Raw genomic sequence first — 27,884 nt, 5'->3', positions numbered from 1 at the left:
CCTATTGACTGGGGGGTGTGAAGGCTATATGAATTTTCTTCAGAGTAATGAGGATTAAATGACAATGTATCTTAAGTACCTGTGGCATAGTACATATAAATTACATTTCAATAAATGTTTCTTTCCTCTGATGAATTTCATCTCAATTTTAATACCCAAAGTTATTACAAATGTGAAGTAGCTGAAACCAATTAATGAGATTTTATTAAATTTAAAAATTAAAATCTACAAAACCAGCTATTGTTTTACTTATCCTAACAACTAGTCTTTCTTGTAAGTTATTTTTATGTTAATTACAAATCTAAATGGTTAAAAGCAAACCTTCTAAAAACAAATCTACAATGCCTGAGTTAATATTACATAATTCAATTTTAATAGACTGATTAAACATGTATTTCTTGCTTATTAAATCATAATTTCACTTAAAATATATCTTGGTTGTCTCATATATATTAATTCCAGTTACATTTATTTTAAAAACCTGTTTTAAGAATAATAATAATAGGTAACATGTATTGATCATTTTTAGACACCACATTAAGAGGTTTATGTAGAATATCTCAAGTCATCTTCATGATGTGGCCCTACAAAATTCTCATTTTACTAATTGAAGAAACAGGGCACATGGAGGTTAAATAACTTGCCCAAAGTCACACAGCAAGAGAGTGGTGGAGCCCAAATGTGAACCAGGCAGGATGGTGTAATTATTGATCTAATAAAATCTAATTCTTGAAGGCCAAAATTTGTGATGATTTCGTATTAACTAGACTTCTACATAAATTTTCTTTAAACAGAGAAAATTCCTTCATGTTGAAAATATGGGGCCTGGCACAGCGGCTCATGCCTATAACCCCAGCATTTTGGGAAGCTGAGGTGAGCGCAGGAGTTTGAGAGCCACCTGGGCAACATGGCAAAACCCTGTCTCTACTAAAAATACAAAAATTAGCTGGGTATAGTGGCACATGCCTTTAGTTCCAGCTACTGCTTGGAAGGCTGAGGTAGGAGGAATCCTTGAGCCCAAGAGGCAGAGGTAACAGTGAGCCACGATTGTGCCACTGCACTCCAGCCTGGGTAACAGAGTAAGACTCTGTCTCAAAAAAAAAGAAGGCAATTCGAAGTAATATGTACTACTATGTATAAAGACAATATGCCAATAATACTACTACTTAAATTTAACATATGGCTAAACACTCATGTTTAGAAGTACAAAAAAATCATAGTAATCACCAAAAAATTACTTGCCTTTATTGCTACATATACTGGTAAGCCATCAAGACAGAAACATTCATTTGAGCTGTTTTTAAAATTCTGAATTACTTTTCAAACTACTTCCACATAGTATGAATACAAACTTTAAAACAGTCCACAAGATAAAAAAAAAAAAAAAAGCAATTAAATAGGGTACAAGAAATGATAAACTTAGAGCTTTTTCCTTGAGTTGCTAATGGTGAAAATCATAAAACAGAATTTTTCTTTTGACAGCCTTCTATAAAAAAAAAAAATTAATGACAAAGCGTTGTACTTAATACAAATATACAAACCTGTCTTTGACAGTATGATTCTTTGAGTTTCTTGAGATGTGTTGTCATTTTCACTTTGAAGTGAATCTCACTGCTATCCTAAGGAGGAAAAAGAGAAAAAAAAAATTATCCCTCTTTGTATAAATCATTTGCTTTACTCAAACCAAATTATATATTGTGCAAATAGAAACATAAATCTTGGCCAGGCGTGATGGTTCGTGCCTGTAATCCCAGCACTTTGGGAAGCTGAGGCAGGTAGATCACAAGGTCAGGAGTTCAAGACAAGCCTGGCCAAGATGGTGAAACCCTGTCTCTACTAAAAATACAAAAATTAGCTGGGCCTGGTGGCACATGCCTGTAGTCCCAGCTACTCGGGAGGCTGAGGCAGGAGAATCACTTGAACTCAGGAGGTAGAGGTTGCAGTGAACCAAGATTGAGCCACTGCACTCCAACCTAGCAATGAAGTGAGACTCCATCTCAAAAAAAAAAAAAAAAAAGAAAAGAAACATAAACCTAGTCACCTGTATTTTTCCACCACAATATTCTTTTTAGCATTCTTAACAGATTTTCTTAAAACAATCTCTATCGGCCAGAAACGGTAGCTCACGCCTGTAATCCCAGCACTTTGGGAAGCTGAGGCACGCAGATCACCAGGTCAAGAGAGCAAGACCATCCTGGTCAACATGGTGAAACCTCGTCTCTACTAAAAGTACTTCAAAAATTAACTGGACGCGGTGGCACGCACCTATAGTCCCAGCTACTTGGGAGGCTGAGGCAGGAGAATCACTTAAACCCAGGAGGTGGAGGCTGCAGTGAGCCAAGATCACACCACTGCACTCCAGCCTGGGCAATACAGCAGGACTCCACCTCAGAAAAAAAAGAGGCCGGGTATGGTGGCTCACGCCTGTAATCCCAGCACTTTGGGAGGCCAAGGATGGTGGATCACGAGGGCAAGAGATCGAGACCATCCTGGTCAACATGGTGAAACCCTGTCTCTACTAAAAATACAAAAAATTAGCTGGGCATGGTGGCGTGTGCCTGTAATCCCAGCTACTCAGGAGGCTGAGACAGGAGAATTGCCTGAACCCAGGAGGCAGAGGTTGCGGTGAGCCGAGATCGTGTCATTGCACTCCAGCCTGGGTAACAAGAGCAAAACTCCATCTCAAAAAAAAAAAAGAAAAAAAGAAATCACCACATGGAATCTGGTTTCTCCCACATGAGTAAAATGAGTAAGAACCTGAGTTAGTCAAACTGATTTTTGGGACCACAAATTCTTTTATTCCACTCAGATTGTGAAGCAAACTATCAGCGAACCATCAGAAAAAATACTGATACTTGCATAATGTAAAATTTCAAAGCCAAACTTCATTAGTACATATCACATACACAAATATGTATTTGCAGAAGCTGCACATTTACAATATTTTTGCTTGTGACTCTTAACTACGAAGAAATAAAATTCTTGCCAGGCACGGTGGCTCACGCCTGTAATCCTAGCACTTTGGGAGGCCAAGGTGGGTAGATTACCTGAGGTCAGGAATTCAAGACCAGCCTGGCCAGCATGCTGAAACTGTCTCTATTAAAAATACAAAAATTAGGCACGGTGGCGGGCACCTGTAACCCAGCTACCCGCAAGGCTGAGGCAGGAGAATCGCTTGAACCCAGGAGACAGAGGTTGCAGTGAGCCGAGACCACGCCATTGCACTCCAGCCTGAGTGACCGAGCGAGACTGCATCTCAAGGCGGAAAAAAAAAAAAAAAGGTAGATAAATTTGATTTAATTTTATTAAGTCAAATTTATCTACTTCTTCTTTTTTTTTTTTTTTAATAAAAGATGCCATAGCGATCCAGGCACAGCAGCTCACGCCTGTAATCCCAGCACTTTGGAAGGCTGAGTCGGGTGGATCACTTGAAGTTGGGAGTTCGAGACCATCCTTGACCAACACGGAGAAACCCCGTCTCGACTAAAAATACAAAAATTAGCCAGGCATGGTGGCGCATGCCTGTAATCTCAGCTACTCGGGAGGTTGAGGCAGGAGAAAGGCTTGAACCAGGAAGGTGGAGGTTGCGGTGAGCCAAGATTGTGCCACTGCACTCCAGCCTAGACAACAAGAGCAAAACTCCGTCCCAAAAAAAAAAAAAAAAAAAAAAGCCAGAGTAAAAGACACCATAAACATAGTTAAGACATACTGCAAGAAGTATTTATAACATGTAACAGACAACAAAAAAAGAGACATTATTTTTTTAAACCCCACAAATCAATAATTCTTAAAAATATATTCCATGGTATACAGACATATAAATCAATGGCATACAATTAAGAAATAAACCCTTATATCGATAGTCAATCACTTTTTGACAAGGATACCAGAACAATTCAGTAAAAGAAGGAAAGTCTTTTCAAGTAATGGTATGAGACAACATGATCATACAAAAATTATTCAAAATGATGATTTTTTTTTTGAGACAGATTTGCATTCTTGTTGCCCAAGCTGGAGTGCAATGGTGCGATCTCGGCTCACTACAACTTCCATCCCATGGGATTCAAGCGATTCTTCTGCCACAGTCTCCCAAGTAGCTTGGATTACAGGTGTGATCCACCACACCCAGTTAATTTTTTGTATTTTTAGTAGAAAAAGGGTTTCACCATGATAGCCAGGCTGATCTCAAACTCCTGACCTTAGGTGATCTGCCCACCTAGGTCTCTCAAAGTGCTGGAATAACAGGCGTGAGCCATTGCGCCCAGCCTTAAAACTCTTAAAAGAGGCTGGGCGTGGTGGCTCACGCCTGTAATCCCAGCACTTTGGGAGGCTGAGGCGGGTGGATCACGAGGTCAAGAGATCGAGACCATCCTGGTCAACATGGTGAAACCCCGTCTCTACTAAAAATAAAAAAAAAATTAGCTGGGCATGGTGGTGCGTGCCTATAATCCCAGCTACTCAGGAAGCTGAGGCAGGAAAATTGCCTGAACCCAAGAGGCGGAGGTTGCGGTGAGCCGAGATCGCGCCATTGCACTCCAGCCTGGGTAACAAGTGCGAAACTCCATCTCAAAAAAAAAAAAACTCTTAAAAGAAACCACAATCGGGTCGGCATGGTGGCTCACACCTGTAATCCCAGCATTTTGAGAGGCCGAGGTGGGTGGATCACGAGGTCAAGAGATCGAGACCATCCTGGCCAACTTGGTGAAATCCCGTCTCTACTAAAAAATACAAAAATTAGCTGGGCAAGGTGGCACATGCCTATAGTCCCAGCTACTCGGGAAGCTGAGACAGGAGAATCGCTTGAACCCAGGACACAAAGGTTGCAGTGAGCTAAAGTCATGCCACTACACTCCAGCCTACCTGGCGACAAAGCGAGACTCTATTTCAAAAAAAAAAAAATAGAAACCACAGTCATAAACCTTTGTGAACCTGAATCAGGCTATGGTTTCTTAAATTACAAGCAGCAGAAGAAAAAGCAGCAGATGAACTTAATTGACCAAAATTTAAAACTTTACACTGCAAAGAATAAAACCAAGAAAGTGAAAAGATAGCCCAAAGTGGGAGAAAATCTATGCAAATCATATATATGATAAAGATTTAATACCCAGAATAAAAGACATACTACAACTCAACAATAAAAGGACAACTAACCCAATTTAAAAATGGGCAAAAGACCTTAAGATCTTCATTTTTCCAAAGAAGATTTACAAATGGCCAATAAGTACATAAAAAAATGCTTGGCATCATTAGGCATCAGGGAAGCACAAGTCGAAACGACAGTGAGATGCCACTTCACACTCACTAGGATTATAACCAAAAAGACAGATAATTAGAAGTGTTGACCAGAATACAGAAAACCTGAAACCCTCATATGTTGCTGCTGGGAACGTAAGATGGTAGGGCCACTGCTGAAAACAGTTCGGCAGTTCCTTAAAAATTAAACAGAATTGCATACTAGACCCAGCAATTCCACTCCTAGGTCTATATCCAAGGGAGCTGAAAACATATGTCCCCACAAAAACACACATGAATGTTCACAACAACATTATTCATAGTAGCCAAAATATGGAAACAAACTATCCATCAACTGGCAAATGGATAACAAAATATATTCTACCCATACAATGAAACAGTATTTAGCCTTTAAAAGGAATGAAATACTGATACATGTTACAGCATGAATGAACCTGAAAACATGCTAAAAGAAAGAACAGGCATAGGGGCTCCCATCTATAATCCCAGCACTTTAGGAGGCCAAGGCAGGAGAATCATTTAACCCCAGGAGTTCAAGACCAGCCTGAGCAACCTAGCAAGACCCCATTTCAAAAGAGGGGAGAAGAGGGGAGAAGAGGGGAGGGGAGGGGAGGAGGAGAGGGGAGAGAGAAGAGGAGAGAGGGGAGAGGGAGCGGGGAGGGAGAGGGGGAGGGGAAGGGAGAGAGGAGAAGGAGGGTAGAAGGAGGGGAGGAGGAGGGAGGGGAGGAGGAGGGAGGGGGGAGGAGGAGGGGGGAGGAGGAGGGGGGAGGAGGAGGGGGGAGGAGGAGGGGGGAGGAGGAGGGGGGGGGAGGAGGAGGGGGGAGGGGAGGGGGAGGGGGGGGCAGAGGGAAGCAAGGAAGAAAAGAAGAAACAAACCAGACATAAAAAGTCACATACTGAAGCTAGGCATAGTGGCTCATGCCTGTAATCCCAACACTTTGGGAGGCCGAGGTAGGCAGATCACCTGAGGTTGGGAGTTCAAGACCAGCCTGGCCAACATGGCGAATCTCTATCTCTACTAAAAATACAAAAATTAGCTGGGCATGGTAGTGTGCACCTGAAATCCCAACCACTCAGGACGCTGTGGCAGAAGGATCGCTTGAACCCAGGAGGCGGAAGTCACAGTGAACTGAGATCAGGCCACTGCACTCTAGCCTAGATGACCGAGCGAGACCCTTGTCTCAAAAAAAAAAAAAAAAAAAAAAAAAAAGCTGGGTGCAGTGGCTCACGCCTGTAATCCCAACACTTTGGGAGGCCAAGGCGGGTGGATCACCTGAGGTCAGGAGTTCGAGACCAGCCTTGTCAACATGGTGAAACCCCATCTCTACTAAAAAAAAAAAAAAAAAAAAAAAAAAAATACAAAAATTAGCTGGGCATGGTGGCAGGCACCTGTAATCCCAGCTACTTGGGAGGCTGAGACAGGAAAATCGCTTGAACCCAGGAGGTGGAGGTTGCAGTGAGCCAAGATCTGCCATTGCACTCCAACCTGGGAGACAAGAGCAAGACTTCTTCTCAAAAAAAAAAAAAAAAAAAAAGGCATGTATCTTATGGTTTCATTTATATGAAATGTCCAGAATAGGCAAACCCATAGGACAGAAAATAGAATCATGGCTGTCAGTGGCTGGCGAAAACAGGATGGGGAATGACTGCTAATGGGTACAGGGTATCTTTTTGGGGTAATACAAATGTTTTGGAATTGGTAGTGGTGATGGCTGCACACACTTGTGAATACATAAAGCCACTGAATCATATACTAAATACTTATATACTAAAGCCACTGAATTACATACTTATATACTAAAGCCACTAAATCATATACTTTAAAATAGTGAATTTTATAGTATGTGAATTAAAAGTTTTCAAAATAAGGCCAGGCGTGGTGGCTCACACCTGTAATACCAGTACTTTGGGAGGCCTAGGCAGATGGATCACCTGAGGTCAGGAGTTCGAGACCAGCCTGGCCAACATGGTAAAACCCCATCTGTGTAATAAAACTACAAAAATTTAAAAAATTAGCCAGGCTTAGTGACGGGTGCCTGTAGTTCCAGCTACTCAGGAGGCTGAGGCAGGAGAATCGCTTGAACCCAGGAGGTACAGGTTGCAGTGAACCAAGGTCGTGCCACAGCGCTCCAGCCTAGGCAACAAGAGCACAAACTCCCATCTCAAAAAAAATAATAATACATTAAAATTTTTAATTTTTATTTTAATTTAAAAAAAAATTTTTTTTGAGACAGAGTCTTGCTCTGTTGCCAGGCGCCAGGCTGGAGTGCAGTGGCGCGATCTCGGCTCACTGCAACCTCCACCTCCCGGGTTCAAGCAATTCTCCTGCCTCAGACTCCCAAGTAGCTGGGACCACAGGCACACGCCACCACGCCCAGCTAATTTTTGTATTTTTTAGTAGAGACGGGGTTTCACCATGGTCTCCATCTCCTGACCTTGTGATCCGCACGCCTCGGCCTCCCAAAGTGCTAGGATTACAGGCATGAGCCACCATGCCCAGCAAAAATTTTTTTAAATGTCACACTTCGATGGTGAGAGTCCACCATTCCACCAATTCTGTCTTTTGTCCTTTAGAAAACCCAAATAACTATGCAGATTCATTCCTGGAACCGTTGTTAGCTAACCTTAATTAACATCTCAAAGTCAATAAGCTACAGACTAGACTCTAGGGAAATAGGGGGCTAGAAAAGGGGAAAGGGTCAGGAAAAGGGCTGACAGGGCCCTAGCCTTATCACTTAATAGTGTTCACTGTATTTGCCCCTGAAGCACACTAACCAAGAAAAAGTTTCTATTTGAAGAAATTAAGGTGATCTATAACTGCCTGGCAGAGTAATTTTAAAAACATTATCAGTCTCTTCCACCTCTAACAGATGCATACACAATAAATTAAAATGCATACACAGTCATTTTAAAATAATTTGTCTTACTTAAATAATTTTCCTGTGAAAAATTATTCACATTGGAGAGTCAAAACAGAAAAACAATGAAACTCACCTGTCCAATAACTTTGAGTTTAATATATTCACCTTCCTTCTTATCCCCCAAGTCCTCAGTTGAAGGTTTTGCCTCCTGAAAAAAATCAAATTTCAAGATAAAAGTTCTTACATATTATTTTAATTACTCTTATGAGTATCCATTACTTTCATTCAGGGTGCAAAATCTGCACCTGAGAATACAAAGAGCATTTCTTTTCCATGCCAGTCAATTAAGAAAAAAAGATTCTAAGTCAATTACTGTCCCAATCATCATTCACTAGAAATCAAGAAAGGGGTCTCTTTTCTTATAATATCCCATAGTAATGGTCTAAAACTTTACCATGCATCAAAATCACCTGAAGGACGTGTTACAAACTGCTGGGCCCAAGCCCCAGATTCTTATACAGCACTTCTGCAGTAGGGATGAGAATCAGTTTCTAACAGATTACCAGATGGTACTGATGCTGCTGGCCAAAGGAATAACAACTTGGAAACAACTGCCCTACAGCCAGCTCTTACCAGCACAGAGGGAGTTCATCCTCCATGATTTTTAGACAAAGATTCTGAATCCAAGATTATCTTCTCACAGCCTATTATGAGTTTAATCCAACTACAAAACTGTACTAAGACATTTAAATTAATCATATTAGCATAAGCAAGGCTATTTAGAAAGGAAAATCAAATAGGAAAGTATTGGCCTAATATATTCTGGAATCAAAACAAATCAGTTTTATATAATCAATTATTTTAGACTATCCGAAGCATAATGCTTAAGTTTAAAAGCTAAGGCTTGGCTGAAAAAAATTAAAGGAACTGTATTAGAATTAGAAAGAAAAAAAAAAGCACAAACACGGTAAATAGTTAAAGGAAAAGAGGAGACAAAAATAGGATGACAAGATACTTGAAAGGCTGTGATGGCAGGACTGCTTGGCCCAGGAGTTCGAGGCCAGCCTGGACAACATAGCAAGACCTCATCTCTTTAAAAAAAAGAACACAAAAACAAGAGAGTTACAAAATAATTTCAAATAGAGAGTTACTGGAATGAAAATGAAGTTAACAGAATAAATTAGTTGAAACAACTTCACCATGAAGGTATCTCAAGAATAAGCAAATCATTTTTTGTAAAGTGGGTACCTTGGAAATTTTCACTAATAATGTGGTTAAAAAAAAAGTAGCTTTTTTCTCTATGTGCTACACCTTAGTTTGGCCACCAAATTACCCACTTATTTAGATATATACCTTATTATTCATAATAATTTCAAACAGTTAATCCATATTTGATAAGAATAACCATATTGTATTTTACAGGTAAAATAACAGAACCATTACCTGTATAGCTCATGCTAGTAACTTAAAATACAAAATTCTTTAACATTCAACAATTAAGAGAGCATGGCTGGGCGCAGTGGCTCATGCCCATATAATCTCAGCACTTCGGGAGGCTGAGGCAGACAGATCACCTGAGGTCGGGAGTTCAAGACCAGCCTAACAAACATGGAGAAATCTCATCTCTACTGAAAATACAAAAAATTAGCTGGTCATGGTGGCACATGTCTGTAATCCCAGCTACTCAGGAGGCTGAGGCAGGAGAATCGCTTGAATCTGGGAGGCAGAGGTTGCAGAGAGCTGAGATTGTGCCATTGCACTCCAGCCTGGGCAACAAGAGCAAAACTCAATTTAAAAAAGAGAGAACATATTAAACTAGAAGTAGCTTTTAACCTTAAGATACAGGCTAGAATCCAGGGAAATGCTTAGATGACAGAACTGACTTCATTAGTATGAATCCTTGCCTGTTTTTCATTCTGCAGTGCTTTTAACATTTGCTGACTACTGACTATTATGGCAGCAGGCAAAATTAACCTTCTTTAGTGAGACAGTATTTCACCTGAAAACTAGAAGACTGTCTTCAAATATAGTCTGTCTCCACATTTCTATTATATATTCATAGTAAACAGTTGCTTCTTCCTCTAAGTATCTAGAAGGCAAAAACAACTTATTCCATGCAGTAAAGGGCAATAAACAGCAACCAAGCCCTAAGTCCTCTATAACTGGAAGGAGAGGAGGTGTTAAGAAGCTTTGTTTAAGTTAGCACAAAGGACAGCCCACTCCCTTAGCAGCAATGTATCAGCACAACAGGAGTGGCTTTGCTCCTGCGACTCCTAGACAGGGTAGCTATAGAGGCTACTCGGCACAAAAGAAATCTTCCCCCTCCTCCTCTCCATCACCCTCAGTGCTTCAGAACTCTCCTTCTAAAGCCCAGCTTCTCCAATCATGTAACTACTCAAATCAAGAAGCATAAATAGGGCCGGGTGCGGTGGCTCACGCCTGTAATCCCAACACTTTGGGAGGCCAAGATGGGCGGATCATGAGATCAGGGGTTCAAGACTAGACTGTCCAACATGGTGAAACCCTGTCTCTACTAAAAAAGTACAAAAATTAGCTGGGCATGGTGGCTCATGCCTGTAATCCCAGCTACTTGGGAGGCTGAGGGAGAAGAATTGCTTGAACCAGGACCTGGGAGGCAGAGGCTGCAGTGAGCCTAGACCGTGCCACTGCACTCCAGCCTGGGCTACAGAGCAAGACTCCATCTCAAAAAAAAGAAAAAAGAAAAGAAAGAAAGAAAAGAAAAAGCATAAATAGCTTCCAGTACTTTAGGGCCTATAAGCTAACTCTATAGCATGACATTCTGTCCTTCCACCCTTAAGCTCAATTCTCATTTTTCTCTCATCACTCACTTTACAAACCCAAAGACTCTGTTCAATTGGACTATTTGCTGTTACCTAAACACGTCCATTAGCATTACTTCATCTTCAGCCCTTTGCAGCCCTAGTTTCATTTAGCTGGAATATATATATCCTCTCTTAGCCTCTCTTGAAATCACCTGAAGGATATCTTCCTCACACATCAACTTAAGTCCAGTATATTTTTTCTTTTCTTTTTTTTGAGACAGATTTTCGCTCTTGTTGACCAGGCTAGAGTGCAATGGAGCAATCTCGGTTCACTGCAACCTCCATCTCCCAGGTTCAAGTGATTCTCCTGCCTGCCTCAGACTCCCAAGTAGCTGGGATTACAGGCATGTGCCGCCACGCCCAGCTAATTTTTGTATTTTTAGTAGAGACAGGCTTTCACCTTGACCAGGATGGTCTCAATCTCCTGACCTCGTGATCTGCCTACCTCAGCCTCCCAAAGTGCTGGGATTACAGGTATGAGCCACTGCATTGGGCCAAGTCAGTATTTTTTAAAACTCATCTACGAACCACAGCACTCCTCCAACCTTCCAAATGATATTAATATCTTCCTTGCAATTTATTCATATTTTTATGGTATTTATTCTACTTGCAATTTATTCATATCTTTTATGGCATTTATTCTCAACTTGAAAATACTCTCCTTTGACCTTACTTCTCTATTTGTTGTTCTCACCTTTTTTCTAAGTCAAACTTCTTACAAGAATATTCCGTTTTTGCTATCCCCACTTTCACTGTCACCCCACTGTAGTATGGTTTATGCCCCCACCATTCCAGTTGACATTCTCCTCACCAATGTTAGCAGGTGGACTCCTTATTGCTAAATCCAATGTACACTTTCATCTGTAACTCTCTTAAACAACAAACACTGATGAGTTCTACCTTGAAAACTCTCCACTGGTGGCTGCCAAGATTAGGTTTTCTCATTTCTGAGAAAACTTGGGAGGCTGAGGTGGAAGGATCATTTGAGCCAGGGAGGTCAAGGGTGAAGTGAGCCAGGATCATGCCACTGCACTCCAGCCTGAGTGAAAGAGCGAGACCTTGTCACTGGAATAATAATTTTAAAAATACCATAACTGATGTTCCCAGTTTTCCTCTCTTCAATTATTTCTCCAAACTGTCACCAGAGTCATCTCACTAAAATGCAATCTGATTTGCTCAAAATCTTCAGGGTTAAATTCAAACTCCTAGGCCAGGCACGGTGGCTCACATCTGTAATTCCAGCACTTTGGGAGGCCAAGGCGGGTGGATCACCTCAGGTCAAGAGTTCAAGATCAGCCTGGACAACATGGCAAAACCCCATCTCTATTAAAAATGCAAAAACTAGCCGGGTGTGGAGGCATGCAACTGTAATCCCAGCTACTCAGGAGGCTGAGGCAGGAGAATCACTTGAATCCAGGAGACAGAGGTGGCAGTTAGCTGAAATCGCCCACTGCATTCCCACCTGGGCCAACAGAGCGAGACTCTGTCTCAAAAAAAAAAAAAAAAATCAAACTCCTTAGCTGACATACACTGATCCTTCATGTGCTGGTCCCTGCCTAGCAATGAAACCTTATTCTCCTACCTCTGTTAGTATATATCCTATCCTCCAGCCATAACTATCTACAATTCCTTGAACATGGCACCCTCTACCTTATTTCAATTATCTCTGTGCATGCTGAACCCCTCTTCATCAAAGGCCTTTTCCCACTCTACCCACCTCTCATGACCACCCAGACATCACACTTCACTGATCATCCTCTTAAAAGTTCCCATACTGCTTACTTAACTATCATAACCATTTGTTTACATATCTATTTCTTCTACCAGATTTGAGCTTCTTATTGGCATGCTTTACTCTTCTTTGTATTTCTGGTCAAGCATAGAGCCTGGTACTTTAAAGATATTCAATATTCTTATTAAACAGTTTTCTGGCTGGGTGCAGTGGCTCATGCCTATAACCCCAGCACTTTGGGAGGCCGAGGCAGGTGGATCACCTGAGGTCGGGAGTTCGAGACCAGCCTGACCAACATGGAGAAACCCCATCTCTACTAAAAATACAAAATTAGTCGGGCATGGTGGCACATGCCTGTAATCTCAGCTACTCGGGAGGCTGAGGCAGGAGAATCCGTCGAACCCGGGAGGCAGAGGTTGCAGTGAGCCAAGATCGCACAATTGGACTCAAGAGCAAAACTCCGTCTCACAGAAAAAAAAAAAAAAAAGTTTTCTGTGACAGGTTCATATGTCTTGTCTTCCCTACAAGTTTACAAGCAGTCCAAGTTTTTTCACCTGCCAAATACTAAGCAATTATTAAATGTTTGTTGAATAAATAAGAATGACAGCACTATTTTCTGTATCATATCACAGAATCTTACTCATGTTTCATAATTCTGTATGCAATAGTCAGTTCAAACAGTTCTTTTCAGTTTTTGGATTCACAGTTGAGAATAAGAGATAAGGCCAATTGCTTGAACCCAGGAGACGGAGGTTGCGGTGAGCCGAGATCGCGCCACTGCACTCCAGTCTGGGTAACAAGAGTGAAACTCCATCTCAAAAAAAAAAAGAGATAAGGCCAGATGTGGCTGGCTCAAGCCTGTAATCTCAGCACTTTGGGAGGCCAAGGTGGGCAGATCACAAGGTCAGGAGATCGAGACCATCCTGGCTAACACGGTGAAATCTTGTCTCTACTAAAAATACAAAAAATTAGCCAGGCGTGGTGGTACGTGCCTGTAATCACAGCTACTTGGGAGGCTGAGGCATGAGAATCGCTTGAACCTAGGAAGCGGAGGTTGCAGTGAGCCGAGATTGCGCCCACTGCACTACAGCCTGGTGATAGAGCAAGACTCTGTCTCAACAACAACAACAAAAAAGAATATGTGAACGAGATTTTAAATTTTCAAAAATAAGCTGTCACTTTCCCTAGACACTCCATTCGGTGATCTCTTCCCAACTCTTAACCACTAGAGTAACAATCACCTGTACCACTTGTTTAATAGTCTATGCTTGCTTAAGGCAACCATCAAGCTTTTCACCTTCTTCTTTGACAAACCTGCCTGGAAAATAAGAAGATCCTATACAAAAAAAGGCCAAAGTTTGTCTCCAGCGAGCTCGGTGTCTTTTGTATGCTGTGCTGTCTTTCCTTCTCTTCCCTGCAAAAAGCATCCAGTACAGAACGGTATGGCACGCACTAGTTACAAAACAGTGAAAGCATTCAGCTCTGAGTCTGGGACACTAGGTCATCAAAGAAAAGAGAATCCCAAAGAGTGCTGGGTGATTTGGCTTGAAAGGATACACAGACCCAAAGCAGAAGAAATGGATGATGGAAAGATTAAGTGAATATACAGGATCAAACCGAGAACTGAAAACCTCTTAGACTGCAAAAGATATGGAAAACACAAGAGTCCTCATTTTCAAATGTACAAAATTCATGAGAAGAGTTTTATTATGCTATTTCAAAGTCAAAAGAACAAGACCTTTGCTTAAAAGCACTCTGGAGGCCGGACGCAGTAGCTCACTCCCATAATTCCAGCACTTTGGGAAGCCAAGTGGGCGGATCACTTGAGGCCAGGAGTTCAAGAACAGCCTAGCCAACATGACGAAACCCCATCTCTACTAAAAAAAAAAAAAAAAATACAAAACGTCAGCTGGGCATGATGGTGCACGCCTGTAATCCCAGCTATTCGGGAGGCCGAGGCACAAGAATTGCTTGAACTTGAGAGGTGGAAGTTGCAGTGAGCCGAAATCATGCCACTGCACTCCAGTTTAAGCAACAGAGCAAGACCCTGTCTCCAAAAAAAAAAAAAGCACTCTGGTAATCAGTACAGTAACAGTTCAGTCACAGGGAGAGAGTATCATGCTTAACTACTGCCAACGTGTTACTGACCCAGCTGCACAAGGATTGCTCATTCTTTTTTTTTTTTTCTTTTTTTGAGATGGAGTCTTGCTCTGCCGCCCAGACTGGAGTGCACTGGCACAATCCCAATTCACTCCAATCTCTGCCTCCCAGGTTCAAGTGATTCCACTGCCTCAGCCTCCTGAGTAGCTGGGATTACAGGTGCGTGCCACCACATCTGGCTAATTTTTGTGTTTTTAGTAGAGACGGGGTTCCCCCATGTTGCCCAGGCTGATCTCAACTCCTGACCTCAGGTGATCCGCCCAACTTGGCCTCCCAAGGTGCTAGGATTACTGGTGTGAGCCACCACACCAGGCTGGATTACTCATTCTTATTGAAATCGGAGGGATTCTAGGAAAACCCAACAACAAATAAAAAATGCATTTACTCTTATTTGATGATATTAACAAATCTGTTCATTTGTTAAGGTGTGATAACAGTATACTGGTCATGTTAAAAGAAAAAGCCCGGCCGGGCGCGGTGGCTCAAGCCTGTAATCCCAGCACTTTGGGAGGCCGAGGCGGGTGGATCACGAGGTCAAGAGATCGAGACCATCCTGGTCAACATGGTGAAACCCCGTCTCTACTAATACAAAAAATTAGCTGGGCACGGTGGTGCGTGCCTGTAATCCCAGCTACTCAGGAGGCTGAGGCAGGAGAATTGCCTGAACCCAGGAGGCGGAGATTGCGGTGAGCCGAGATCGCGCCATTGCACTCCAGCCTGAGTATCAAGAGCGAAACTCCGTCTCAAAAAAAAAAAAAGAAAAAAAGAAAAAGCCCGTCTCTTTTAAAGATATACATTGAAATATTTACAGACGAAATGATACAATATTTAGGATTGGCTTCAAAATAATAAGGGGGAGTATAATGGGATGCTCTAGATGATAGGCTAAGAGGTGGCCACAAGGATTCATTATATATGCAGTACATTTAAACATAAATTAAAATTTTCATTAAAAAAATTCACTCCAAGCTTCAAGCAAATTTTGTATACATCAATTTATTTCCTAATGAAGAAAGCTCAAAACGAGTTAAACAGGATAATTCTAATGCACCCATTATTAAAAGGTAAAAACTCAGAATTATAATAAAGTCACTTCTCTCATACTTAAATAATTTACCACAATTTATTTAGAGACAGAGTCAAAAAAAAAATAAAAAAAGAGACAGAGTCTCGCTCTGCTGCCCAGGCTGAAGTACAGTGGCACAATCTTGGCTCACTGCAACTCCACTTCCTGAGTAGCTGGGACTATAGGCACACACCACCACACCCAGCTAAATTTTCTATTTTTTGGTAGAGACCGAGTTTCACCATGTTGCCCAGGCTGGTCTCGAACTCCTGCACTCACGCAATCCTCCTGCCTCAGCCTCCAGGGTGCTGGGATTACAGGCATGAGCCACTGCACACAGCCCACAATTCTAAAAACACAAAAATATATGTATATTTTCATCTTCATGCTGCATATGTTCAAACTTAGTAAGACAGTACTAGAGATTTAGAACAGAACTGACCAGATTTAACTCCATAACCTCAAGGTTTAGGTCAAAGCTGTCAAAACAATCGGCCTCTGAATATTTACATTCAACCCTGAATGGTGGTTAAACACTAGTTATGTACAGATAGCTTCTCAGGAACTACAAACTATAACTGAACATTTTACTGGTTGTGTAAACCCTACTCTTTGAGCCTAGACTATGAACTTATGCTAAGCCTACAACAAACCAGTTTGACTGCATCCAAAAGTACTAGCAAACAGGCTTGGAAGTATGACAGACATTGTTAATTATCTGATATCTATTTTCCCTTTCTTCCTTACAAAGGGAAACCTAAAGTTGCCCAGATAAAAAACATATTTCCCAGCTTCTTTTATAGCCATTTTGGCCAAAGAGATGTAAAGTGACATATTTTTCCCTTTGCTTCTCCTTTTTCTCCTGTCTGGAACACAAAGTAGCTTTTTTGAGCCCACAAGTAGACAAGCACCAGAGTGAAAGACTGCTGTTAAGGATGGAGAAGAAAAGAATACAAAGGCACCTGAGCTACTTATGTCTATGCTGCTTGTTTTATGAAAAAAAAAAAAAAAAAAAAAAACTTGTTTAATGTACGATAAATCAGATTTTCTGTTATTCAGCCCAAAAGCAATCCTGACACAGAAGGTGCTATAAATAGGTATCAGTTTGGCTCATATTAAAAACAGGTGCTAGGCTGGACGTAGTGGCTCACACCTGCAATCCCAGCACTTTGGGAGGCCAAGACGGGCAGATCGCCTGAGAAGAGAAGTTCAAGACCAGCCTGGTCAACATGGTGAAACCCAGTCCATACTAAAAATACAAAATTAGCTGGGCGTGGTGTACTAAAAATACAAAAATTAGCTGGGTGTGCTGGCAGGCACCTGTAATCACAGCTACTCGGGAGGCTAGGGCAGGAAAATCGCTTAAACCCGGGAGGCAGAGGTTGCAGTGAGCCAAGATTGTGCCATCGCACTCCAGCCTGAGGGACAAGAGCAAAACTCTGTCTCAAAAAAAACCAGACTCTAGAAAACTCCTCAATGGGCATCAAAAGCAGAATGAATAATTGTGTGTATTGCACTGCACACAATAGAATGCCATACAGCATTCTATTCTGTATCTTCAATAAGATACAACTATAAACAGTAACAATGGATGAGCCTCTAAACAGTGCTGGGCAAAAGAACCCACAAACCGAGGTACATACTATATGATTTCACTTATAAAATGTTACACTGTATTAAAAACAGACAAAACTATTCTACTTGTTGTCAGTACAGTGGTTCTTCATCTGAGTGCTGGTTGCAAGGTTGTGTTCAGTTTGTGAAAATTCAGCAAACCATACACTCTTGTGCACTTTTTTGTAGGTATATTACTCTTTGATAAAACCTTTAAAAATAACTGGCCCTAGATACTGAGAACCAGCCCAGCAAATAGAACTCCACCCTTCCTTCCTTCAGGTCTTTTCCTTTAGATCCTCATTAGCTCAGAAAAAGCAACTAAATGCAAAAACAGCCACAAAATATAACCAAAACAACATATCTTTAAGTAAACATAGTCATGTTGCAGGAATTATCCAAATTTTAAAACATAAAACTAAGGTGCTCAATAACAGTACCTGTGTGAACTTTTCCCCAAGACTCTTAAAGAAAGAGAATAGGCCAGGCTATGTAAGTGGGGGCTCATCACCCCTGTAAGCCCAGCACTTTGGGAGGCCAAGGCAGGCGGATCACAAGGTCAGGAGATCGAGACCATCCTGGCCAACATGGTGAAACCCCATCTCTACTAAAATACAAAAAATTAGCCAGGCATGGTGGTGTACACCTGCAGTCCCAGCTACTCGGGAGGCTGAGGAAGGGGAATCACTTGGACCTGGGAGGCGGAGTTTGCAGTGAGCAGAGATTGTGCAGTCCAGCCTAGTAAGACAGCAAGACTCCGTCTCACAAAAAAAATAGAGAGGCCAGGCGAGGTGACTCACACCTGTAATCCCAGCACTTTGGGAAGCCAAGGTAAGCAGATTACGAGGTCAGGAGTTTGAAACCAGCCTGAAAAACATGGTGAAACTCCGTCTCTACTAAAATTACTAAAATTACAAAAATTAGCCAGGCGTGGTGGCACATGCCTTTAATCCCAGCTGCTCAGGAGGCTGAGGCAGGAGAATCACTTGAACCTGCATGGTAGAGGTTCCAGTAAGCCTAGATCGCACCACTGCAATCTAGCCTGGGCAACAGAGCGAGACTCCATCTCAAAAAACAAACAAAAAAAAATCAGAGTATCTTTTTCAAAAAATCACAATTTCAGAAAATTCTAAAATGGAATGCTAAAAACACCTTAATAAAAAATTATCTAGGCCAGGTGCAGTGGCTCATGCCTACAATCCCAGCACTTTGGGAGGGCAAGGCAGATGGATCACCTGAGGTAAGGAGTTCAGGATTAGCCTGGCCAACATGGTGAAACCCCACTGCTACAAAAATACAAAAATTAGCTGGGCATGATGCTGAGTGCCTGTAATTATAGCTACTCAGGAGGCGAAGGCAGGAGAATCACGTGAACCCAGAGGCAGAGGTTGCAGTGAGCCGAGACTGGACCACTGTACTCCAGTCTGGGCAACAGAGCAAGACTCCATCTCAAAAAAAAAAAAAAAAAAAAATTATCCACCCCTCTTCCTTTATCCACCATCATGGTGTGTGCTCCACTTCTCACCATGTCTTCTTACAAGACTTTCAGGATTAAGTGATTCCTGACAAAGAAACAAAAGCAAAATCATCCCATTCCCGAGTGGATTTGGATGAAAACTGGTAATAAAATCAGGTAAAACTCCAAAAGGAGACACTGAAGAAGAACCAAGCTGGGTCTGTAAGGAATTGCACAATACAACATAATTAATGCTGTCTGAAGCTCACAATAATGTTACCATATCAAGCTGAAAAATGTCACCACTATCTGGAGAGTCAGACACGTTTTACTGGGAATATATTTTTTCTCTCTGAATCTGTTATGAATGAGTTGGTTGGCTAGGTTCAGTAATAAATATGAGACCTTTTGTTTAAAAAAGAAATTATCCTTAATAATCTCAATGTCCTGGAAGAAGTAAATGATTCAACTTTGGAGATAAAGTTACAAGGTCTATTGCTAACAGAAATAAACATGAAGGTATGCAAAAATATCGTAAGAGAAAAACTATTCCATGACAACCAACCCTGCCTCAATAAAAAAACAACATCAAGAGGACTGAGAGAGGAGGAGGAGGAAGGTACACGCTGTTTCACGTTTTTGAGGCGACCTTCCAATTCTACAGCCTAGAATGGTGCTGCAAATATTCTGACATTCAATAAACATCTGTTAAATAAATCTGGATACTCTCCTTTAAAAAACTTTTTACTAAGTATCCACTCAATGTGCTAAGCACTACAGGAAAAAAAAAGGATGAATACTGCTTGATGTAATGGAGAAAAAAACACTTAGAATCTAAATAACTGGCCACACGGTGGCTCACACCTGTAATCCCAGCACTCTGGGAGGCCAAGGCAGGCGGATCACTTGAGGTCAGCAGTTTGAGATCAGCCTGGCCAACATGGGGGAACCCCCATCTCTACTAAAAATACAAAAAGTAGCCAGTCACAGTGGCATGCACCTATAATTCCAGCTACTCAGGAGACTGAGGCAGGATAATCACTTGAACCGGGAGGCAGAAGTTGCAGTAAGCCGCGATCATGCCACTGCACTCCAGCCTGGGCCACAGAGCAAGACTCCATCTCAAAAAAAAAAAAAAACTGCTGGGCACGGTGGCTTAGGCCTGTAATTTCAGCACTGTGGGAGGCTAAATCGGGTGGATCACAAGGTTAAGAGATTGAGACCATCCTGGCCAACATGGCGAAACCCCACTCTACTAAAAATACAAAAAAAAAAAAAAAAAAAAAGAGCTGAGCGCAGTGGCGCACACCTATAGTCCCAGCTACTCAGGAGGCTGATGCAGGAGAATCACTTGAACCCAGAAGGCAGATGCATTCCAGCCTGGTAACACAGCAAGACTTCCTCTCAAAAAAAAAAAAAAAAAAAAGAATGTAAGTAACTGTAATATTACATGTTACTGAGTGTTAACACGAGTAACTGAATGTAGTGTTACATTACACTACTACTGAGGCCTCCTCACACACCAAGAAGCAGAGATGTGTGCAACTTATAGAACCCTGTCCAAATTGCAGATTTATGAGCAAAATAAAAAGACTGCTGTTTTAAGTCACAAAAGTTTGAGGTAGAACATGTTAAAAATTATGAAAGAGATACCTTCTTTTTAGGACTAAAGGATGTCATTAGTTATATGACAACTGCTTTATAGTTTTGAAATTTAAACTACTAAAGCTTAATGAGTACTCCAATCATAACACTCATATTCAGGTTTTAAACTACTAGTAAAGTTTGTTTAGATAATGCTTCCTTTAAAGTGTTTTACTACAACCCATACATTTGTAATATCCCCTAGCGGGACCTCATGTCTATCCTAGCGGGACACAGAATATGTATTTTTCTTCTCCTCGGGCATGAAATGCTTAAGGTACACATCGCTGACTACATGCTCAAGTAATAACTACAGTCTAACTCACCTATTCTTTGATATAAATAGTAGTAACATAATTATGAATTTTAATACACAACTAGTTCATATTCTCCTGCTATCTCAAGCAAAGTATTTCTAAAATCAGCTACAAAGAATACTTCAGGGAAGGGCCGGGCGCGGTGGCTCACGCCTGTAATCCCAGCACTTTGGGAGGCCGCGGCGGGTGGATCACGAGGTCAAGAGATCGAGACCATCCTGGTCAACATGGTGAAACCCCGTCTCTACTAAAAATACAAAAAATTAGCTGGGCATGGTGGTGCGTGCCTGTAATCCCAGCTACTCGGGAGGCTGAGGCAGGAGAATTGCCTGAACCCAGGAGGCGGAGGTTGCGGTGAGCCGAGATCACGCCATTGCACTCCAGCCTGGGTAACAAGAGCGAAACTCCGTCTCAAAAAAAAAAAATACAAAAAATTAGCTGGGCATGGTGGCGCGTGCCTATAATCCCAGCTACTCAGGAGGTTGAGGCAGGAGAATTGCCTGAACCCAGGAGGCGGAGGTTGCGGTGAGCCGAGATTGCGCCATTGCACTCCATCCTGGGTACCAAGAGCGAAACTCCGTCTCAAAAAAAAAAAAAGAATACTTCAGGGAATATATCATGGCAGGAAAAATACAATTAATGTAGATTAAAGATAACTGCACATTGGCCAGGCGCGGTGGCTCAAGCCTGTAATCCCAGCACTTTGGGAGGCCAACACAGGCAGATCACAAGGTCAGGAGATCAAGACCATCCTGGCTAATATGGTGAAACCCTGTCTCTACTAAAAATATAAAAATTAGCTGGGCGTGGTAGCACTCGCCTGTAGTCCCAGCTACTTGGGAGGCTGAGGCAGGAGAATTGCTTGAACCCAGAAGGCAGAGGTTGCAGTGAGCTGAGATCACACCACTGTACTCTGGCCTAGGTGACAGAACGAGACTCCGTTTAAAAAAAAAAAACAACTGCAAATTCTTTGTTACTCCTCCCATTAAGAAACAGTGTCTAAATAAATGCCTTTCCCTTCATTCTGGCTGATCTTAGTGATTTGAATGGCCAGTAGAATACAGAAGTGACTTCCAAGGCTAGGTTGTAGGAGCCTTGCTATTTTCAATTCACCCAGGTTCTCTTGGAACACCCATTCTCTCCGTGATTCCTGAGGCATAAGTCTGAATACCCTGGGGTCTCCATGCTGAGAATACATGATGAAACCACTCAGAAAGGCTCTGAGACTATATGGAGACACTTGCCCAACTCAGTCTCATCCCACCCCACCCCCAGCTGTTCCAGCCCCCAGCCACTTGAGTCATCTCAGCTGAGGCCCCACACACCAAGAAGCAGAGATGAGTCCAACCTACAGAGCCCTGTTAAAATTGCAGATTTATGAACAAAACAAAAGGCTGTTAAGTCACAAAATTTTGAGGTAGTGTATTCAGATAACCATAATTACACAACGTTTCCAAATCTTTGACTAAAGATAAAAAGAAAATCGTTCAATCAACCTCTCTTTCTGGGGTGTTAATACAGGTTCAGTTAGAGTGGAACAAATCAGTCATACAATTGCTACAATTAACAGACCTGAACTGAAGAGCTGACCAAGCTACCTTTGATGATGTTGATATAAAAAAGAAACACTATAAACTCAAATATCAGAAAGGAGGAAGGGAAAAATATTTGTACAAATTATCCTCATCCTTTTGATATTAAGCTTCTGATTCTGTAGGAGTGCTTTGTTTTGCTGCAAGGTGAGACCCGGCTAAAGGAAAACACCCAATCTGATTTCTGTTACTGGTTAAATGACGGTCCTTAACCATTTTGAGGAATCACGTACACCTGATGAAACTACGGATCCTTTCTCCTATTTAAAAAAAAAAAGAAAAGAATATGGCCGGGCTCGTGCCTGTAATCTCAGCATTTTGAAAGGACGAGGTGGGCAGATCACCTGAGGTCAGGAGTTCAAGACCAGCCTGGTGAAACACCAGCTCTACAAAAAATACAAAAATTAGCCGGGCCAGGTGCAGTGGCTCACGCCTGTAATCCCAGCACTTTGGGAGGACAAGGTAGGTGGATCACCTGACGTCGGGAGTTCAAGACCAGCCTGACCAACATGGAGGAAACCCCATCCCTACTAAAAATACTTTTATTGTGGAAAAGCATTCTCAGAGCCTTCAATATCCCCATAAGAAGCCTAACTTCTTGGGAGGAAGAAATATCTTTCTTCCTGTGATGAAGCATGCCTATACTCCCAGCTACACAGGAGGCTGAGGCAGGAGAATTGCTTAAACCTGGGAGGCAGAGGTTGCAGATCATGCCATTGCATTCCAGCCTGGGCGACAAAAACGAAACTCAATCTCAAAAAAAAATACACACAAATACTCACAAAACACTCCATACAATCTCAGTGGACTTTCAGTCTTTAAAGTCTAAGGGCCTTAGGTTTCATACCTGTTTTAGAGGATTATTTAATAATAATACACAAATCCACTAGATGATGTTAGAATTGTTAAAATTATTACAAAAGTGTTTTATTCTTTTGAGACAGAGTCTTGCTCTGTCACCCAGGCTGGAGTGCGGTGGCACAGTCTCGGCTCACTGCAACCTCCACCTCCTGGGCTCAAGCAATCTTCCCACCTTAGCCTCCGGAGTAACTGGGATTACAGGCATGAGCCACCAGGCCCAGCTAATTTTTGTTCTTTTCAGTAGAGATGGGATTTCATCGTGTTGGCCAGGCTCACCTCAAAGTCCTGGACTCAAGTTATCCACCCACTTCAGTCTCCCAAAGTGCTGGGATTACAGGCATAGGCCACCCTGCCCAGTCATCAAGAAGTGTTTCATTCAAATTCCAAAAACAATCATTTTTCATTAATCAATGGAGAACCCGACAATTGAAGTCCTGTGTATATTTAATGTCCACCTATTTTAAGCTTAAGCTATTACTCAACTTCACTATCTTAGCACCAGACAATAACCCTCTGAGAAATGGCTCAGAAAATACATCACTCTAAAAGAACTTGATTCAAATTAAGGTTTTTAGGACAGTAGTTTAGTCTCATGCTGATATTACAGTACAGGATTTGGAGATTCTTGTTCTCACTTATAAACCTCTTAAGACTAAGAGTTCAGCTTCATAACTCTTTAAGTCTTTTTTTTTTTTTTAGACGGAGTTTCGCTCTTGTTACCCAGGCTGGAGTGCAACAGCGCAATCTCGGCTCACCGCAACCTCCGCCTCCTCGGTTCAGGCAATTCTCCTGCCTCAGCCTCCTGAGTAGCTGGGATTACAGGCATGCGCCACCATGCCCAGCTAATTTTTTGTATTTTTAGTAGAGACAGGGTTTCACCATGTTGACCAAGATGGTCTCGATCTCTTGACCTCGTGATCCACCCGCCTCGGCCTCCCAAAGTGCTGGGATTACAGGCGTGAGCCACCGCGCCCAGCCAACTCTTTAAGTCTTTAGCACTCAACACTAAACTTGTACTGGGTCTCATTTGTTTTGTTTTGAGACAGGGTCTCTATCGCTCAGGCTGGAGTACAGTGGTATGATTTGGGCTCACTGCAACCTCAACCTCCCATGCTCAGGTGATCCTCCCACATCAACCTTCTGAGTAGCTTGGACTACAGGCACAAACCATCATGCCTGCCGAATTTATTTTTTGTAGAGATGAGGTGTATGTTGCCCAGGCTGCTCTCAAAATCCTGTGCTCAAGCAATCCTCCCCAACTTTGGCCTCCCAAAGTGCTAGGATTACAGGTGTGAGCTACCGCACTCAGCCAATGTACTGGGTCTTAATTTTTTTTTTTTTTTTTTTTGAGACTGGGTTTCACCATGCTGGCCAGGCTGGTCTTAAACTCCTGACCTCAGGTGATCCACCCACCTTGGCCTCCCAAAGTGCTGGGATTACAGGTGTGAGCCACTGCGCTCAGCCAGAGTCTTAATTATTAATAATGATGTTGGTCAATCAGCCTACAGCAACAGTTCTCAAACTTCTTGGTCTCAGTATTCTTATACTTATTTAGAACCCCATAAAGCTTTTGTTAGGTTGGTTACATCTATTGATGTTTACAGCATTAAACACTGAAAACTGGGAATTTTTTTTTTTTTTTTTTTTTTTGAGACGGAATTTCGCTCTTGTTACCCAGGCTGGAGTGCAATGGCGCAATCTCAGCTCACCGCCACCTCCGCCTCCTGGGTTCAGGCAATTCCCCTGCCTCAGCCTCCTGAGTAGCTGGGATTACAGGCACGCGCCACCATGCCCAGCTAATTTTTTGTATTTTTAGTAGAGATGGGGTTTCACCATGTTGACCAGGATGGTCTCAATCTCTTGACCTCATGATCCACCCGCCTCAGCCTCCCAAAGTGCTGGGATTACAGGCGTAAGTCACCGCGCCCGGCCAGGAAATGTTTTTAAATATTAATTGATTTCAAAATACCAACAAACCTGTTATATGTCAACACATATTTTTATTAAAAATATTTTTCAAAACAAAATTAAAGAGTGAAACAGTTACACATTTTTTTCAATCTCCTTAATGTCTGGCTTAATAAAAACAGCTGGATTTTCACATCTGCCTCCACATTTAATCTGTTTTGTTATTACAGGTCATGTTAGTTTCTAGAAATCTCCATTGAACACTCATGAAACAATAAGACTGAAAAAAAGACAAATAATGTCCCAGTATGAACATGAAATAAAAAAATCTATTGATGTCCTAGGCCTTTCATTTCTTTGTCTCTCTTAAATGACCTGACTTCAAAATGGAGCAATAAATTCTACAATTTATTTTATAATTATTTATTTATGTTGCTCTTTCATCAGTCTACAATAAATTTCAAAATGCTTTCTAGACACTTCTGAAAAGCAAAATAAAAGGCTGATGAAACTAAGCATTTACACCTATAGTTTTTTTCCTAGTAACCAAGTAAACAACCACCTAGGGAAACACTTATAATGCTAACTTGGAAATTACTCTAGATTATTAGTAGGTAGATCCATCCAAAATTAATCTAGATTATGGTTAAGCCTTAAATATGTGAGTGTATATTTTGTACAATAGTACAAATCTCCAAAAGCCTCATTTACTCTCAGCAAATGGTACAAAACTGGGTTAAAAGCCAAGGGAATAGGTGTGTTAAATTTAAAAGTTCAAGTACACCGTGGAGTTGAATGAAAAATAGTTTTCTGAATAACTATCACTACACGAGTAAAAGGTCCAAAAATGTTAAAAGTCAAAGTCGGCCAGACGCAGGGCTCAGGCCTGTAATCCCACAACTTTGGGAGGCCAAGGCAGGCGGATCACGAGGTCAGGAGATGGAGACCAATCTGGCCAACATGGTGAAACCCCGTCCCTACTAAAAACACAAAAATTAGGTGGATGTGGTGGCGCATGCCAGTAATCCCAGCTACTCGGGGGACAGAGGCTAGAGAATCACTTAACCCAGGAGGCGGAAGTTGCAGTGAGCCGAGATCGCACCATTGCACTCCAGCCTGGCGATAGGAGACTCCGTCTCAAAAAAAAATAAGTAAATAAATAATAAAAAACGTCAAAGTCGTCTGAGCAAACAAAAGACCAGACAAAAACTTTAAAGTAAAAACATCATAAAGGTGGCTAATTAGAACAGGATGAGGAAGAAAAGCTTAAGAAAAATGGATCACTTCTGATCAAGTGCAAATCTCAAGTAAATTATTGATACTAACACTGAGCTGGAGCACTTTGCCTTACCTGGCAACTTTCTGCAAATATTCTGCAACTACTCTACATACACAAAGTTTTCCTATCATTTTCCTCAAAAATATCAGTCTTCTTCAGGTTAATGCCCAGGTGAGATGCTTTTTGTTGCTCTAGCAGTTTCGTTCTATTTTCTTTCTTGGTTATTCCGAACGGTCTCTTACAACTGGAGAGATAGGATGAACCAATCCCGAGTAAGAAATGGGAAAGTACAGAAAAGAGGCGACAGCTCTGCACCCCCACACGTAACTCAAGAGAAGAGCAGCGGCATCCTTGCCCTAGCTGCAATCCGAACGGAGGCAGAGCTCTCTGGATTCCCAACAACATCGGACATCTACCTCCCCCGCCGCCCCACGCCCTCCCAGACGAAAAAGCAGAAAGTGGAGAGTCCAGCCGCTTCTCAGGGCCACGGAGCCTCCCAGTCAGGGATTCTCTTCCCGTTACATAACTGGGGCCTAGGGCCCTGCTTCTGCGATCAGTCCTCTGGAGGAAGAAGGACGGGTTCTCCAGAGACCCTCTCAGGGAGGTGGAAGCGGGGCTCTGCACCTGATCGACCCGGCAGAAAGAAGTGGGACGACATGAGGGAGGCCGCGACCAGAGGCGCTGGGGTACAGGGAGTGATGAGCGAGCCCAGAGAGGGGCGGGTGGCTCCGGGAGCCCCGCGGCAGGCCCCGGCATCTCCGGCCCTAGTAGGCTCCCCTCCCTCGCCTGCCCAGTCCCCACCGGCCGCCCCCTCCCCCATTCCGCGCTCCCCTCCCCCGCCTCTCCATCCCCGACCCCAGCCTAGCGGCAGGCAGACCTACAGGGAAGGCCCTGGCCACCGCCGTCGGATGGCTCCCAGCCCGATACCTGATCAGACATGATGACGGTGGCTTCACCCGGGGGTCTCCGCACAGCAGCGGCCTCGGGTAGGCAGAACCTCGCTCCGGGGTTTACAAATCCGTCTCCCTTCCCCACAGCACAACACCGCGGCTGCAGCAACTTCCGCTACGCCTGGCGTCACTTCCGCTACGCGCAGGGAGGAGGGAGACAGAGAGAAGAGAGGAAAAACAAGGCGGGAAAACCGGTCGGGGAGCAGCCAAGAGGAAGGAGGGGCTGTGGAGCTGCTTTACCGGTGGTCGCACGGGTGAACAGCAGTCTTGTCAGCTCCGTCAAGGACCCGGCCCTACGCATCAGTACTAGGGCCATCCCCCAAGAGGAAAGGTCCTGGCCCCTTCTTA

At 42.6% G+C, this 27,884-nt stretch overlaps 1 protein-coding gene across 1 annotated transcript in view; it reads right to left on the bottom strand.

Annotated features, from left to right (window-relative positions):
- The window catches only part of SUMO1 (small ubiquitin like modifier 1), a 37,094-nt gene extending 9,423 nt beyond the window's left edge, over positions 1-27,671 (bottom strand). The window contains exons 1-3 of the mRNA XM_012446318.3: positions 27,514-27,671; positions 8,248-8,322; positions 1,542-1,619 (exon numbers count right to left, since the gene is read on the bottom strand). Coding sequence (XP_012301741.1) covers positions 1,542-1,619; positions 8,248-8,322; positions 27,514-27,525 — 165 coding nt within the window. The 5' untranslated portion in view covers positions 27,526-27,671. The remainder of the gene's footprint in view (positions 1-1,541; positions 1,620-8,247; positions 8,323-27,513) is intronic.
- Between the last annotated feature and the right edge of the window lie 213 nt (positions 27,672-27,884).

The sequence above is a fragment of the Aotus nancymaae genome, unplaced genomic scaffold, assembly GCF_030222135.1.
Source record: "Aotus nancymaae isolate 86718 unplaced genomic scaffold, 86718_ANA_hifiasm-v0.15.2.pri h1tg000008l, whole genome shotgun sequence".
Lineage (NCBI taxonomy): Eukaryota > Metazoa > Chordata > Mammalia > Primates > Aotidae > Aotus > Aotus nancymaae.
Note: the sequence above shows the minus strand (reverse complement) of the source record. Positions and strands in the feature narration are given on the sequence as shown.